This window comes from Carcharodon carcharias, chromosome 28 (assembly GCF_017639515.1).
Source record: "Carcharodon carcharias isolate sCarCar2 chromosome 28, sCarCar2.pri, whole genome shotgun sequence".
In the NCBI taxonomy this organism is placed as follows: Eukaryota; Metazoa; Chordata; class Chondrichthyes; order Lamniformes; family Lamnidae; genus Carcharodon; species Carcharodon carcharias.
Genome location: NC_054494.1, coordinates 32,469,549 through 32,486,790, shown reverse-complemented (window position 1 = coordinate 32,486,790; position 17,242 = coordinate 32,469,549). Strand labels below are relative to the sequence as shown.

The 17,242-nt window shown below is 41.3% G+C and overlaps 1 protein-coding gene across 15 annotated transcripts in view; it reads left to right on the top strand.

The window, feature by feature from the left end:
* The window catches only part of col13a1 (collagen, type XIII, alpha 1), a 239,574-nt gene that overhangs the window by 128,430 nt on the left and 93,902 nt on the right, over positions 1-17,242 (top strand). For 14 of the 15 annotated variants that reach the window (XM_041176321.1, XM_041176332.1, XM_041176335.1 and 11 more), the window contains 8 exons: positions 13-39; positions 876-902; positions 1,014-1,040; positions 3,675-3,701; positions 6,471-6,497; positions 15,537-15,602; positions 15,820-15,927; positions 17,031-17,075. In XM_041176321.1, coding sequence (XP_041032255.1) covers positions 13-39; positions 876-902; positions 1,014-1,040; positions 3,675-3,701; positions 6,471-6,497; positions 15,537-15,602; positions 15,820-15,927; positions 17,031-17,075 — 354 coding nt within the window. The remainder of the gene's footprint in view (positions 1-12; positions 40-875; positions 903-1,013; positions 1,041-3,674; positions 3,702-6,470; positions 6,498-15,536; positions 15,603-15,819; positions 15,928-17,030; positions 17,076-17,242) is intronic. The other variant, XM_041176328.1, reaches the window with a different exon arrangement.

Below are 17,242 nucleotides of genomic sequence, written 5' to 3'. Positions count from 1 at the left end.
CTGTCATTGCAGGGAAAATCTGGTCCTAAAGGTGACATGGTAAGATTGGAAGCAAAATGCGTATTTAAACAAAATCACAAAGTGCTGGGAATAGACATCAGGACTATTAGCACCTGACAGATAAAACAGGTTAACATATCTTATGCAGACTCTGTCAGGCCTATTCAGTGTATATCCAACACTTCTTATTTCAGATATCTAGGCATAACAGTTTTGCTTTAAATAAACTTGCATGGCATGTAAGTAAATATGGGAACATTTTATTGCAGGTGTAAGATATTAAATTATGTGGCTACATTTTTCTAACTAGTGCTTCATGCGGTGGAAATATAAAAGGGGCATTCAGTATTTGGTACATGGCCAGTACAATTTTCTGTCCATTCTTTTATATAAAGACAATAAATAATTCAGATATGTTACTACTCCACCAAAATATCTAATGTTAGCTCCCATCAAGTGAAACTTGGCATTAGCAGCATTAAATAATAATATTTCAACCTATTAGCAAAAATTTTGAAACAGCTGTTGATGATAGAAACTATTTTCAGAGCCTTTGAAAGGTATTTTGAAGTTTTTGAAAAGATCACCTTGAGTCAGCATAGAGTATATGGGTTGAATGGCCTCTGTGTTGTAACTATATATGTGACTCATTTTTCAAAGCCAAATTTCACTTTTACCAGTTCCTTGCAAATGCTTGAACTTGGTTATAAATAACATTCCCTAAATCCTTCCTGCACTGTCTTCAGTTCTTGCATATCTTTGTGGCCATTCTATGCAAGATTGTAAAAATGTTCTTATATATTTTAAAGGGAATAAAATTCACAAGCCACAAAAAAAGCCCTGACAGTTGTTTTATTCTTTTCCTTCTTACACAGGGTTTACCTGGCCCAAAAGGTGAAAAGGTAAGTGAGCCTTCCAGGATGAAATCTATGCAACCTGATAAGTTTTAAGACTATTCAGAACATGAGCAAATTTCCTAATGTTTTCTAACTTTTTGTATTGATTTCCAAAAGGGAGACTCCGGACAAAAAGGAGAAAAGGTAAGTTGTGACTCTGAATTAAACAAATTTTAAACAATGAGATTTAAAGTTCTGCAAGGCTATAGTTGGAAGCCATTGATTAATACAGGTTGGTATTATAAAATTACAGTTATTCACAGATGATAACTTGAATGGTAAAGGACATTGTGTGAGCATAGAAACATATGATGTTCCCCCACGGGCTAGTGAGTAACTGTATGTAACAGTAATTCAGACTCAATAATAAATGAAAGGGGATATAAGAGAAATAAGATTTTCCAGGGCATTCTCTACATCAGCCAGAGAAACAGTCAAGCTATTCTCTTCTTGTTTAAAGTTCCAGTTTATGGCTCTAAGTGGCAGCTTTACCTCCTGAGCAAAATTAACTTTGGTCTTTTTACATTCAGCACTGCATCTGTTATTTTGTCAGTGACTGTTGCCTTTACCAACCAGCAATTGCAAAATTCCATATAATACTTGTAAAGTAACATCAGCTTAGAGGAAGCTGTCATTCACTGCACTTGTTCTTTAAAGAGGCAGAATTATTTTTGTACCTTCATGCTTGTTCAAACTTTCGATTTGGGTACTGGTTCATCACACAAGACCTCAGCTTCAGTGAAGCAAAGTCACAGGCAGCCTTTAGAAATAGGCTGAATATCTGAAAGGAATTCCTTGCAGAAGTCTGGGAATTCAAGAACTGGACCCTTGGGCGGAATTTTACAGCCCTGTTGTGTCAGGGGTGGGGCCAGAAAATGCGGTGAGCCGTTCAAAAGTCCATTGACTTCAGTGGGACCGGAAGATCCCACCTGTGGGATGCACTGTAAAATTCCGCCCCTTATTCCTTAATTTAAGTCACAGCTGTGTTGATACCTAGGGACTCGAGCAGTGGTGTATTGAACACGCCCTTGCATCACTGCAGGTTCTCCGATTACTAAATCTGCTCGCCCGGAAAAACCCATGTTTTTTTTAAACCATTTTTTCTATTATAACCTGATTTGAAAACAAATTGTATTTTTTAAAATGCAGTGGAAACTCATGGGAGTAATTGGGCCACTGTACAGTCCTTGGAAGAATGTGGTAAGCAGGATGGGGAAGGGGATGATGGAGAGAGGCATTTATATAACACCTTTGAATGAATTGCATTTGAATGTATTTGTTTTTTAGGCAAACTAAGGTGCACACAACAAAGTTTCATAAACATCAATGAAATAAATGAGCAGTTAATGTACCTTTGGGGATGTTGTTTGGGGGATAAACATTAGCCAGAACACCAGTGAAACTCTCCTGTGTGGTTTCAGATAGTTCCATGGATTCTTTTTACGGCCACTTGAGAAGTTGGAATAGGACTTGGGTTTAACCTCTTACATGAAGGATAGAACCTTCAACAAATAGCACTCCCTGAGGTGCCAGCCTAGATTATGTGCTCAAATGCTGGAGTGAGGCAAGAACCCATGCCCTTAAGACTCAGAGGTGAGAGTGCTACCCACTGAGACAAGTCTGAAGTTTAAGCGGGAGGAGTTTAACATTTATGGAGGAGATTTGGACAAGAGTCTGGCCGTGTTTTACAACATGTTTTAGTTATACCAGGATTGATTTTCCATGTAAAAACTTAATCAGTTGTGCCTGGTTTGGAATTTTTAACTTTTGTTTCAATCGCAGGTCCAAAATGCCTTTTGACCATAATACAAATGAATGGAAAGAGCCAATAAACACTGAGTTCAATTAAATATGTAAATAGTGTTTTTGTACCTGTGTGTGCTAACTCTCAGAAATCAGCCCAAAGATTCATAGACAAAGGACCTGATCCTCTTCACCAATACCTATAGAAACACAGAATCATAGAATGACACAGCCCAGCCTAGGAAGACCTTTCAGTTCATCATGCCTGTGACATTTCTTTGGTAGATCTATCCAATTAATTCCTCTCTCCTGCTCTTTCCCAATAGCCCTGTAATGTTTTCCCTTCAAGCATTTATCCAATTCTCTTTTGAACGACATTAGTGAATTTGCTTCCACCTTTCCTTCATATAGTACATTCCGGATCACAGCAACTCACTGTGTAAAAAAAAAGTTTCATCAAGTTGTCTCTGCTTCTTTTGCCCATCACCTTAAATCTATGTCCTCTGGTTACTGACCCTTCTGCCACTGAAAATATTTTCTCTTTATTTACTCTATTAAAAACCTTTTATGATTTTTAACAACTTTATCAGACTTACCCTTAATCTACTGTGCTGCAAGGAGAACTCCACTGTTCCTTGACTGTTATGAATGCATAAAAAATGACAAAAGATTGAATATGAAGAGATTTTGTACATTGGAACTCTGCGCTGTTGTTAAAGCATATGCATTTACCTGACCTGATTCTATTGCTTGAAAATTGTCACTGCCTTGAAATCAATTTAATGTTATACTACCTATCTTTGGTTATCATGTGTTGTTAATATATATATTCCTGGTTGCTCTCGATATTTCATTTCATTCCAAATACGGAAATGATACCAAAGGTTTGTTTCTGGTCTAAATTCTTATTTATTAATCTTAATAGCCATTCGATTGTTTTCACAATGACAGTGTGTCTTAACTTTTAAAGAGAATATCTCCTATACTTTGCCGTACCACAACGACATTTCAACATGATTCATTGTGTTTGCACAGGGTCTGAATGGTCCAAAGGGTGATAAGGTGAGCATGGGTTATTGTTGTCCGTATTATTGAGCTTATATAGATCTTATAAATGTTCCAACATGCCACTTTTGTACCTATTAGTTTGCAAATTTGAGGGAAGATATAAAGCGGAACTTTCAACTTCAGCAGGGTTAAAGGATTGGCTGGCACTAAAATGACTTTGGCAGAAAGGAAAATCAGGCGAGAAGCTTGACATGTGAATAATGAGAACGGTGTATAACATGCAGCTGATCTGCAATCTGTCATTTTATACACTCTCCTATTTTTAAAGTATGCTAGATAACATTAGATCAGTCTTTCACTAGGAAACATAACCTCTATAAAGCCTTAAGTTTAATTAAAGAGCCAGACAATTTCAGGGTCTTGAGATCCAAAAGTTTTTTTGTGGAGAGAAGACCTTGGAAGTCTGGTCTGTGGGACCTGTGGGCTAAACTAAAATATTATAGGTTTTATTTCCTTCTACTAGTGGGAATCACAAATAATTTGATAACTAACTCAGAATCTGAATATTTTTTACACTGATCTTTCATGTTTGTCACCAAACACATTTTCCACACATGGATCTTGAATTCCTCCTTCAAAAATGTTGCAAGATTGAACATTTGAGTTAACCTTGTGGTGCCACTTGCACTTATCCACAATCAATACCCAGCAATCGTGATGCCATCTGCTTAGTTCCTGGTATTATGATTAAAAAGGAATAGTGCCAAATCAGGCTTCTGATCTTTAATTAAATAGATGTTAAATGGCTTTTTTTTTTTAAAAAAAGTAAGTACTATATTTAACATTGGCCATAATGTTCAGGATCTATTGTAATTGTGTGATGGGAGTGATTTAGATGCATAGACACTTAAATTGGCTTACTGTCCAGAAGTGAAAATTGTTTTCCATACTTCAAAGGGTTAAACATTAGGTGGCTAATTATATCCCAGTGTTTGTTTAGTAAGTTTAGTTTTCATAGGATTTAAATTGCAGTTTAGGTCATAAAAGAATGCTGTCCCATATTTTCTTCCAATACACAACTAATCAATCCATGACATTTCTTAATTTCCTGTTCCATTTAATGATTGTTCTAACTTTTCTCTGATTTGCATGTGGTAAACAATCTGCTTGAATTCTTTTCACACCTTGACACTGTTCGCACATTTTTCAAAATTCCCTGTAGTGTTAGTGTGGCCAGACAAAATCTGACTCAGACATGATCACCCCAGAGAAGCCAAGCTTTTATCATTAATAAAACTTCTCAGTGTTGCTGGCCTCAACATCAACCAAAAAGATTACTTTCACTTCACACTAATCAATCAAATAATTGTAGACCGGTGGGGGAGGGGGCACATTTCCATTTTTTCTCACAAAGGGACCAAGGAACAAATTTCAGAATGATAAGGTTTGGCACAACTTTAAACATGAAATTCAAAATAAAGTTGAGATATAAAGAAAAGAGAAAACTTGCTGAGCAAAATTAAAGCAATGTCAAAGCAATAAATTGATAATTAAAAAGAGTAATTAATAAAAGATCACCATTAGAGTGTGAGAGACAGAGTCTGTTTGTCTGGCTCACTCCCAATCTCTTGATGCTCACTCCCTCACCCACTGTGTGAGTGGGTGTGATTGTGTATTGGTGTGTGGCGATAATTCTGAGTGGGAATCCTGAGACTGGGAGCGAGCCAGACACCCCCCCACATTCTCTCTCTCTCTCGCTCTCTCACTCAGTCACACTGTCCCTCTCTCTCTTCCCCACACGCTCTCTCCCTCCCCAACATTCTCTCTTTATCTCTCTCTCTTGCACACGCACTCTCAATCTCTCTCTCTCACCCCCTCACACTCTCTCTCTTTCTCTCTCTCTCCCACATTCACTCTCCCTCTCTACCCCCACACTCACTGGGCAGAATTTTGCAGCCCTGTCGCATTGGGGGCGGGGCTGTAAAATGCAGTGAGCCATTCAAAAGACCATTGACTTCCCACTGGTGTAAAATTCCACCCACTCTCCCTCTCTCCCCTCTACGTTCACTCACTCACTCACTCACTCTCTCTCCCCCAGCCCCCAGGCAGAGAGCCTATTTACCCTCGCCACGCAGCCCTTTCTTGCCCGCACCATCACATCCAGCCTCTTCTGGCCTGGCACAGCAGCCTCCTCTCCCCATCCAGCACTGCACGACAGCCTCCCCCCACCCCCCCCCCCGCAATCCGGCAGCCAGCCTATTTATCTCTCTCTTTCCCCCCATCCCTCCCCCAACTTGTGAGCCTATCAGCAGCAACCACACAGAGGAACGGCCTGTGATTGGAGGAGCAGTTTTTTTCAGAACCTTCCACTCCACTTACCAGCATCCTGAAAACTACCTCTGGGGGCTGCCACACTGGGGATTTCGTGGTCTACATTTGACCCATGTTGGACAAGCCGGTTGGAGAATAAAAATAGAAATTATTGGAAAAACTCAGCAGGTCTGACACATCCCCTCCAGAGATGCTGTCAGACCTGCTGAGTTTGTCCAGCACTAAATGTTTTTATTTCAGGTCTCCAGCACCTGCAGTATTTTGCTTTTATTCAAATAATTGTAGAAATGTTCTATCCTTATTTATAAAATCTACAATATCAAGTGGTACATATTGGATAATATTTATAGGCAGTTAAAAAAATCTATCTCAGTTCAGGATTAGATGATTTTGAAACCTCACTGTAATACGTTAATCTTCTTCCCAGAACTTAGAAGTAAAACATAAATGATGTATTTACACTGCGAATCTGATTAAACTTCCATTTTCTAGGGTCAACGTGGAGATTCTGCACTCACAGTAAGTAATCTGTCTCTTAAACTATATTTACTTACAGACCTAGTGGATATAACAAACAGTGTTTATATCCCACCTTCTAATGTGATATTTTTACATTCTGAGATTTACTGAAAATTCAAGGTCCGAAAAATATTTATCCCTACATTTCATTTTATTTTATTAACAATTCAAGGACATGATTAAAGATGGTTCCATCTGTCCATCTCATTCTGCTTTAGCTCCTCTGTCATAAATGCTTAAAGTTTTCAATAATTCATGTGTGCTCGCTGTTTGTTTTCAAATGTTAATTTTAGTTAGAAAATTAACTCCTCTTTCTCTTTCAACCTTCTAAAACTACTGGCTAAGTTACAAATTATCCAATAGTTTGGAAATTCAGGCATAACCCATGACTGCTGGTTAGTTTTTGATATTGGCTGCAGTAGCAATGTGGCCTACAATATGAATCCTGAGACCTCAGCTCTTCCACACTTTAGCATTTGATTTGTCATTGATTTGCAAATGGGATCTAGTGCTGAGCGCTTTTAGACAATTCATCAAGATTTTAAAAATCCTGCTTATGCTCCTGCTGATTTTGATTTTGATTTTCTCTCTCATAAGTAAATAGAGAAAAACATATTTCCCAGGCAATCGTCCATTAAAATAATATCCATGATTGGCAAGGTTTCTGTGGAATCACTCCACGAGGTCTCAATTAATCCTTATTTTCCTGGGGCAGATTTCAGGTCAAATGTTTACTGTGGGAAACTTGATCACTCCCAATTTATCATCACTTAAGGCACTTTTTTAATACTCTACGCAATGGGAAATGACTCTTTTTTGTACAGTCATGGCTTAACAGTGTTACATTTACAATTCAGGACAGAGAAGAAATATTGATTTGGCTTCCTCAGTGCTTCCTATAACCTGATGCAGGCTCTGTTTCACTGTCTCGCTATTCCCTCTCCCTGTTAATGATTGGCTACATGATCATCTCACCATGCCCGCTATGTTTGCCGTTTCCCCAGTCTTATTACCTACAACGTCCATTGCTATCTTGTGGACACCTACAGCCCATCAATAAAATCTAGCTGATTTTTTTTAAAAGGCAGTAGCTCTTCTTAGGACAGATTTGTCAATAAAGAATTTGATTAACTGAAGCTGAAGATATGTGAAGTTGCCTTCATTGCCAATGCTATGTCTGCAGCTTCTCAAACCAGAGTAGAGGGAGACAGATAGGGGCACTGCCTGGTAGCTACACAACAATCATATTTAACTTGCAAAATCACCCTGATGGGGACTGAAAAGACTGAATATCCCAACTAACTTCAAGTGTCAGGCAGCCATGTTTAGCTGCAACTTTCCTCTCATTTCTTCTACTAGTTCCCATTCCCCATGCTGGCAGAAACATTGAAGGAAGGTTCAGTTTATTATTAACCTGCAGTTTTATATAATCTGCTTTGCATCTCATTGCTGGTTGATGAGAATTCAATTTCACCCTCCATTAGGCTACAGCCTAGAATAACTTTGTAAACTGAGTGGTCTTAATCACATAGATTTGTGTTCAGGAAGCAGGAACAACTCCTAGTTACCAATCTCTTGAGTAGAAATGTTACCGTACATACTTGTGTGAAAGTCAAATTTTTGAGACCACATTTTTAGGCAAAATGTAGGGCGTCAACTTATAAGTGAGTAATATTGTCAAGGAGTTGAAATCATTTCGCACTAGGGCTAATGGGAGCATGTGTGACCCGATTGGCACCATTTTGGGGTGACCTCTTCTGCTCCCCAAGACTCCATCTCACTCACCTCTTCCCTCTCCCTCTCTTCCTCTCCACTTCCCTGCCTGATTCTCTCTCTCTCTCCCACGACTTCCCTCCCTGACTCTCCCTCTCACTCAACTCTTACCTCTCCATGGGCAGAAGTTTACTTTCAGCATGTAGGTGCGCACCTGCCGCGCCCGAGTGTAATATGACATGAGATGATGTCGGGCGTGCGTCCCGCAGTCATTGCACACTTGGGTGATGTTTTGTTCAGCGGGTGTGTTCTAGAGTTGGCTGTGCACCCGCCAATAATTGAAAGGCTAATTAAGACTGTTAACAAGCTCATTAAAATCAAATTTATTCATGAGCAGGATGAGGTTTCCTAAAGCAAAATAAACATTAACTGAAAACTTCATTTTTGAATTAAAAACCTGGCACAGAGTCACATGAGGGGACATGTTTTTTTAAAAGTTTTTACTGTCTTCTTTAATTTTTTTTTAAAAAGTGCTTCAATCTCCCTGAGGTAGCTCCATGCCTCGGAGATTGAAGAGCTCTTTCCTGTGCATGTGTGAACTGCGCGCCAGACCCGCTTCCCCCACCCACATAGGTAGCGCTCAGCGCTGCCGCTCACAACTCACCCAAGGTGGGCCTTGATTGGCTTGCCCGTGTGAAGTCACGGAGCGGAGCCAATTGCGGACAGTTCCTCCCGAGCCTGCCCGATGAAGGAAAAATTCTGGCCCAAGATTCTCTCTCACTTGCCTCTTCCCTCCCCGACTCTATCCCTCCCTCCCTCTCCGCTTCCCTCCCCGACTCTATCCCCCCCTCCCTCTCCGCTTCTCTCCCCGACTCTATCCCTCCCTCCCTCTCCGCTTCCCTCCCCGACTCTATCCCTCCCTCCCTCTCCGCTTCCCTCCCCGACTCTATCCCTCCCTCCCTCTCCGCTTCCCTCCCCGACTCTATCCCTCCCTCCCTCCCTCTGCTCTTCCATCCTCAACTCTATCCCTCCCTCCCTCTCCGCTTCCCTCCCCAACTCTATCCCTCCCTCCCTCTCCGCTTCCCTCCCCGACTCTATCCCTCCCTCCCTCTGCTCTTCCATCCCCGACTCTATCCCTCCCTCCCTCCCTCTCCGCTTCCCTCCCCGACTCTATCTCTCCCTCCCTCTCTGCTTCCCTCCCCGACTCTATCCCTCCCTCCCTCTCCGCTTCCATCCCCGACTCTATCCCTCCCTCCCTCCCTCTCCGCTTCCCTCCCTGACTCTATCCCTCCCTCCCTCTCCGCTTCCCTCCCTGACTCTTTCTCTCACTTGACTCTTCCCACCCCCACTCTCTCTATCTCCCTCTCTCTCTCTGCCTCCTGCCCAACTGTCTCTCTCTTTCCACTTGCCCCCTTGACTCCCTCTCCCTCTCTCTCTCTCCATTTCTCTCCCTGACTCTCTCTCTTTCCCTGCTTCCTTCCCCAACTATGTTTCTCTCTCTGTGTCCCTACCCAACCAACTCTCTCTCTCTCTGTCTCCCTCTCTGTGTCCCTCACCAGTTCTCTCTTTCTCTTTGCTTCCTCCCCTGACTCTCTCTCTCTCTCTCACTTGACTCTTTCCTCTCCCACTCTCTTTGTCTCCCTCTCTATCTCTGCCTTCTTACTCAACTCTCTCTTTCTTTCTGCTTGCCTCCCCAACTCTCTCTCTATCTCTCTCACTCTGTTTCCCTCTCCAGTCCTCTCTCTATCTCTGCTTCCCTCCCTGACTGTCTGTCTGTCTCTCTCTCTCTCTGTCTCTTCCCACTTCCCCCCCCGACTCTCTCTTTTTACAGTTCCCTGCCAGACTCTCTCTCTTTCCACTTTCCTCCCTGACTCACTCTCTTTCTCCACTTCCCTCCCTGAATCTCTCTCTCTCCACTTCCCTCCCCGACTCTTTCTCTCTCTCTCTCTCTCCCTACTTCGCTACCCGACTCCCTCTCTCTCGCTCTCTTTCTTCACTTCCCTCCCCGACTCTCTCTCTCTCCGCTTCCCTATCTGACTCTCTTGCTCTGCTTCCCTCCCCTACAAACTCTCTCTCTCTCCCTCTCTCCACTTCCCTACCTGACTCTCTCTCCCTCTCCACTCTCCTCCTTGACTTTCTTTCTCTCCACCTCCCTGCCTCTCTCTCTCTCTTCACTTCCCTGCCCAACTCCCTTTCTTGCCCCTTCCTTGCCCGACTCTCCTGCCTGCAGCCTTTTTTACTTGCTTCCTCCCTCTCCCCAGCTCTCTCCTGAGCCCTTACTCATTGCGAGGTTTCAGGAGCGAAAGTTGCGAGTGAAAGAGTTGGTCAGGGAATTGGGGAGGCAGTCAATCAGCGAGAGGAAGAGAGTCGGCTAGCTGGAGAGGCGGTGAACAGGTGGTAGGCAGAAAGAATCACAGAATTGTTTCAGTGCAGAAGGAGGCCATTCAGCCCATCAGGTCTGCACCGGCTCTCCCAGTGAACAATTCTCCTAATGTCATTCTCTCCCCTTCTTCCTGTAACTCTGCACATTCTTTTCAATCTAATTCCTTTTTGAATGTTTCTATTGAACCCGCCTCCATCACACTCTCGGGCAGGGCATTCCAGACCCTAATCACTTGCTGCCTGAAAAAGTTTCCCCTCATGTCGCTTTTGCTTCTTTTGCCAATTACTTTAAATCTGTGCCCTCTCATTCTTGATCCTTTCACGAGTGGAAGCAGTTTCTCCCTATTTACTCTGTCCGGACCCCTCATGATTTTGAATGCCTCCATCAAATCTCCTCTCAGCTTTCTCTTCTCCAAGGAGAACAGTCCCAACCTCTCCAATCTATCTTCATAACTGAAGTTTCTCATTCCTAGAACCATTCTTGTAAACCTCTTCTGCACCCTGTCCAATGCCTTCACATCCTTCCTAAAGTGCGGCATCCAAAACTGGTCGCAATTCTCCAGCTGAGATTGAACAAAGCTCTTATACAAGATCAACATAACTCCCTTGCTCTTGTACTCTATGCCCCTATTAATAATGCCAAGGATATTGTATATTTTATTAACCACACTCTCAACCTGTCCTGTCACCCGCAATGACTTATGCACATATACACCCAGGTCCCTCTGCTCCTGCACCCCCTTTAGAGTTGTACCCTTTATTTTATATTGTCTCTCCATGTTATTCTTCACAAAATGTATCACCTCACATTTCTCCACATTGAACTTTAACTGCCACCTATCTGCCCACTCCACCAACTTGTCTATGTCCTTTTAAAGTTTGACACTGTCCTCCTCTCAGTTTACAATGCTTCCAAGTTTTGTATCGTCCACAAATTTTCAAAATGTTCCCTGTACACCAAGGTTTAGATCATTATATATCAGGAAAAGCAAGGGTCCCAATACTGACCCCTGGGAGACTCCACTACAAACCTTCCTCCAGCCTGAAAAACATCCATTAACCATTATTCTCTATTTCCAGTCACTCAGCCAATTTTATATCCAAGTTGCTACTGTACCCTTTATTCCATGAGCTATAACATTTTTCACAAGTCTGTTGTGTGGCACTGTATTGAATGCCTTTTGGAAGTCCATGTACACCACATCAAAGGCATTGCCCATCATTGGCCCCATTATAACTACTTTATAATTCTTACACCTCTCTATAATCTCCCTGTAATTCGTTCCTCTGCTTCCTTCCTACTATTTGGTGATGTCTCAACTACACCAAGCAATGTAATTGCACAATTTTTGTTCCTTAGCTCTAGCCAAACAGATTCTGACCTGGGACATCTTCTTTCTCCAGCACTGCAATGCTCTCCTTAATTAATACCACCACACCTCCCCCTTTTTTACCTTTCCCATCTTTCCTGACCACCTTATATCCAGGAGTATTTAACACCCAGTCCTGCCCTTCCTTGAGCCAAGTATCTATTGTAGCACAACATCATAATGGCAATCAATGCCTGTAACTCACCAATCTAATTTACCATACTCCGTGCATTCACAAACATGCACAGTAACCCTGATTTAGACTTTATTATTTTCTCCCTTACCCTGACCCCACCAATCAACTTACTATTCTCTATTCTAGTGCAATCTACCCCAGTATTTTGTGCACCTTGGTGTTCCTCTCTGATATTTTCTCCTGATTCCCACACCCCTGCCAAGTTAGTTTAAACCCTCCCCATCAGCACTAAGAATTAGGAATTTTTGGCCAAAGGTCTGGGGTCAACTTATACGCGAGATATACGACAAATTAAGGATTTTTTGGCCAAAATTCAGGGGTTGATGTAAACATGAGATTGACTATTACTCAAGTATATACAGTAAGCCTTAGCGATTTCTTAATAAGATTGGCAAACAGAGTTTGCACCTAAATGTGTGGCATGCAACAGCACGGGAATGTTGAGTTTTACATTCTTTATCCTGTTTCTATCTTTGTTTTTTATTTACTTTTCTTGTTTCAAATAAAACTTGGACATCGGTTGTTTTTTTCACAAATTGCAATGATTGGGAATCCTTCCATTTACTGTTACTATCTCCTAATAGTTTAATTTCATTTTCCATAAAACAAAGCTATCTCGGGGTTTCCTACAGAAGGTGAAAATATGATCGAAATTTCTCAATCTTGTTTGTTATATAAATGACTGAGTCCAGTTGTGTAATTTGTCTGTCAGAACATAACTTCTATTATGCAAATATAACTTATTTAAAGTTAATCTCCTATTCAACAGGCTAACCTAAAATGCCATTCTCTGTGGAAAGCAACATCAAGGATATGTTGATATCACAGAAGAATTAAATCACATCTCATGACCCTGCACAGACTCATTACTAAGACACTAATAGTCTAAACTGACACCAGACTGCAAAGCAAACCATTTGGAAGTCTTAGTCTGCGGCATGTCTGGTTGCTTTGTTAACAGGAATAGCTGAACTTCTGCTCACAGTGCTACTTTATTGCCCTTTTATGCATCAAAGCAGTTCTAAAAGCACTTACAAGTTGATTTGTTTGTTGCATAATTCTTGTGGGATGATTTAGAACCTTGCTTTTTGCCTGTAGTGCATTAGGACGGTGTCAGTTGAAACAGTCTTAATTTCAACTCCCATTGCATGAAGAATTTGCAGTGGAAAAGCTGCCTTCAAGGCTTGTATTTTTGATATTTATCAAAAGAAACCATGTTTAAAAGTGCTTTTGCATAAATAAATGATCTTCATGATTCAAATTCCAATATTTATCATTTAATGTAAATAGAGTCAGCATCAATCTAAATAGTCTTAATCTACCCACGCCTTCTTCAGTATATCAAAGTGAAAACAACCCAAGATCAAGGAATTGAGTGACCAAACTTTTTTTAACTTATTGGGAATACTGATGAGAGTCAAGTAAAAAGTCTGAATGATGCACCTGGAATATCTGCTGGAGAGACAGACCATTGTTTAAATTCCATCTCAGCTTCACATCAACAGTAAAGATATGACCATAAACTCATCTAAATTCAAAGAAACTGTATATCCATTTCTTTCCTATCTAGGTTGCAATTTAAAAGATTCTCCTGGGAAAATCTGTATAAAATTCGATGTATCTCCTATTTTTGCTGCATGTTTTCTTTGTTTAAGATTTTCTCTATGCTTCAGTTGAAACATTTTGGTTGGGGTCACTTTGTAGATGCAGCTTTCTGTATGAGTAGGGTTCGCAAGAGATTGTACGTGCTTTCAGGATAACCTCCCAAGTTCACAGCTGCAGGAGATTTTACAGTTCACATCTAAAAGCTCTGAAATTATTTTGTTATGTAGCAATGGGGAGTATGAATTCACACTTCTCATTATTTTCTGCCCATTACAATGGATGGATAAATCATAGCAAGTACATGTTCTAATTCCCAATCTGTCCTCCTGATGGGCAAGGCCTCTGGCTGGGAGTAAAAATCCTGTGTCAAGCTCATACCTTATCACTTTCCAGTGTGTCTTGATAGTCTTGCATTCCTGCTGCCCTGCAGTACAGGCTACCTTGGGTCTGTGAGGGACTGTACCCTCTATCTCTGTCACAAAGACCTGCAGGACCGTGCAGATCTACAGTGCATGACCTTAAAACAAATCGTTTGTAAAAAGGTTACATAAATCTACAATTAGATTGATGGTGAGTACCCATTTTTTTAAAGTACCTATTTTAAGGATGTAGTGTATATTTTTTTGGAGGGAACAGTTGAAGGGGTATGATTCTGTCTGCCTGTGGATAGAATCACTTAGTTTCTATGTTGCATTCTGTAGGAGTTCCCTGGGACTTCACTAGCAGCACTGCGGCTAAATCAGATCCTGACTGTGAAGGTTTGTGGGTGCTTTCACTGTCGTTATGGTCAGTCTTACAACAGAGTGTCTTCTGTCCTTTCGAAGTAGCTCAAACTTGTCTTTTGTTACTGGCTGGCTTCTGAAGGAGCCCAGAAAAATTCCTGTTCCCTTCCCAATTTGGATATTTGCCTGTAATATTCATTTTGTTTATTTGACTTGATTAGTTGCATTCTGAACTGAAGTTTGATCTAATTAGTAGGTTTGCCAATTCTCATTGGACTTATTCCTGGAAATTTCATCGGGGGATTTTGTGCTGCCAACTATCATTCCCCACACTCCTGCCATTGGTCACCCAACATGTCCATTTTGCTGCGGCCAATTGCCAAGCAAACAGATGTTCATTACTTAATTGGATGTTTCTTAACTGTTAGATGAACATTCCCCATGTCCAATATTTTTATAGCTGATAAACAAGTGTTCAAAGACATTTTTGTTAAAATGACAATATTTAACACCCCAATCATTTTTCTCCTGGGTTATCACTCACAGCAGTGTCCTGGAGATTAACCTTTAATTCCTGAATTCTCCAGGATGATATTGAAGGTTGGAAACCTTATTAATCGGTATTGCTCAGTTTCAGCTGGGAAAGTCCATATATTTTCTAAACACAAAAATTATTCTGAAATCACAGTTCACTTTGTTATAAGACTGGGTCTTATTTCTCTCTATTTAAAGCCAGCAACAAATTCTGAGGGTAGTCCTTTGGTGAAAAAAACAGTTTGACTTTAATTTTTGTTTTATTTTCCTATAACATTTGACACACGATGGAAGACTTTATATTTTCCTTTCACCAACTACACACCCCCGTAAGATTATTTCTGTTGCTGGCTTTCACTCTGGCATCGAGCTCTGCTGCTTTTCTCAATATTCTTGTCTTTTTTCCCCTCCCTCCTCTATCTGTCCCCCTCCCTTCCAAAAAAAACCACACCAAACATCATCTCATGACCTTTGGCTTTGTATTGACCTGTGACCTCTGGCTCACCTACCTGTTCAGTTTACTCCACCTCGATTGAAAATACTGCCACCTGCTGACCAGTTCATCAGACGCCTCTACCTCAAGGTAAATGCCTTTTCTGCTGCCAGCACCACTTTGTTCTTTCCTGTATACCTATACCTCTCCCCTCCCAATCTAATAACCTATTCTTTGGTTATGAAATATGCTTTTTGGCTGCTCTACTTAATATCAATACTTGCTCCTTTAATTGGTGAACAAATTGCGAACCAATTGTTCTAAGTATTGTCTTTATGGAACTTGGTGGCTTCTGATTCAATCCCAGGGTGAACAAGGACAAGCCAATAGCAACTGCTCTCCAGGGCCACCTGGACCTCCAGGGCCTAAAGGACCCCCTGGCTATTCGGGAAAAGCAGGCACTGATGGATTACCGGTAAGTTTTGGCTGTGTCCATTTCTCTGTTCTGTATGTGAAAAATGTCAACATTAGCCTGGCAGATTCATCACCACAATGGGTTTGAGGAACTAACCATCTTTAGGCTTTCTCCTGTTGACCTACTTATTGCCTCAATATCATAATCTAAGATGTTCAAGAACCCCTGTAAGCGGTGCCACAATTACTTCAGTGATGTCAAAAAGTGCTGGCAGTGTTGATCACAACTGCAGACAAAATGACATCAAAACTGTTTCCAAATAGTGATTATGTTCCATGGGGCATTTAATCACTCCCCTGATGGTAGATGTTCCTTCAGCTGCCGAGGCCCTAAACTCATGAATTCCCTCCCTAAATTTTTCCGCCTCTCTATCTCTCTCTCCTCCTTTAAAATGCTCCTTAAATTCTGCCTCCTGGACCAAGTTTTTGGTCATCTCTACTAATGTCTCCTTATGTGGCTCAGTGTCAAATTTTGTTAATGTTCCTGTGAAGCGCCTTGGGACGTCTCACTACATTATATAAATGCAAGCTATTATAGACAAATACAATTGGTCATGCCGGAAGGGGAACCAGAGAGAGATAGAGAAAGGAGAGAGGGAGGCCGATGATGAGAGAAGGATTCATGTACAGGATGAATGCCATTATCATCCACTACAGTCACAGTGGGAGGACCTGCTCAATGTGAGCCAGGCACAGCTGAGAAAGAGACCAGCAATCAACCAATAGGCAGCTGTGAAGTGGTTTTGGAGTGGGGATTGCTGAATAACTGTTGTTTCTTGGTGAAGAAATCACTGTGCAAAACTGTGCAACTGCTGAAAAGTGTTTATCTTGAGCACTAGCAGAATGGCAGACTGCTTGATAAATTTTATTTTCCATGAACTCAGCCTGTGTGCCTGATAAACTATGAAAGCTTGCGTTTTATAGTGATTTTTTTGCAGCAGTTGAGAGCGATTACCAAGGGACATTGTGGAAGGGAGCAATAATCAAAGTGGAAAATAATAAATGTCTAAATGTTGAATTTAGTCAGTTCATTTCAACCTCACGGCCACATAGCGATAAATCTGTAACTCTGGACACAGATAACAACTGAGTTCTTATTTCTAGGGGAAACCTGGAGATCCGGGGAAACCTGGGAGAGATGGAATCAGGGTAGGTAATTAAAATGACTTTTCTACATAAATTACCTGGTCAAAAGCACATTGTTTATGCAATAGGCTTTTTTTCTGTATCCTCCCCTCCCCATTTCCATTATGCAAATTACCAGGTGTTGCTGCAGTTCTGTCAGTTTAGCCCTGGCACATTGGACACTGGAGTAC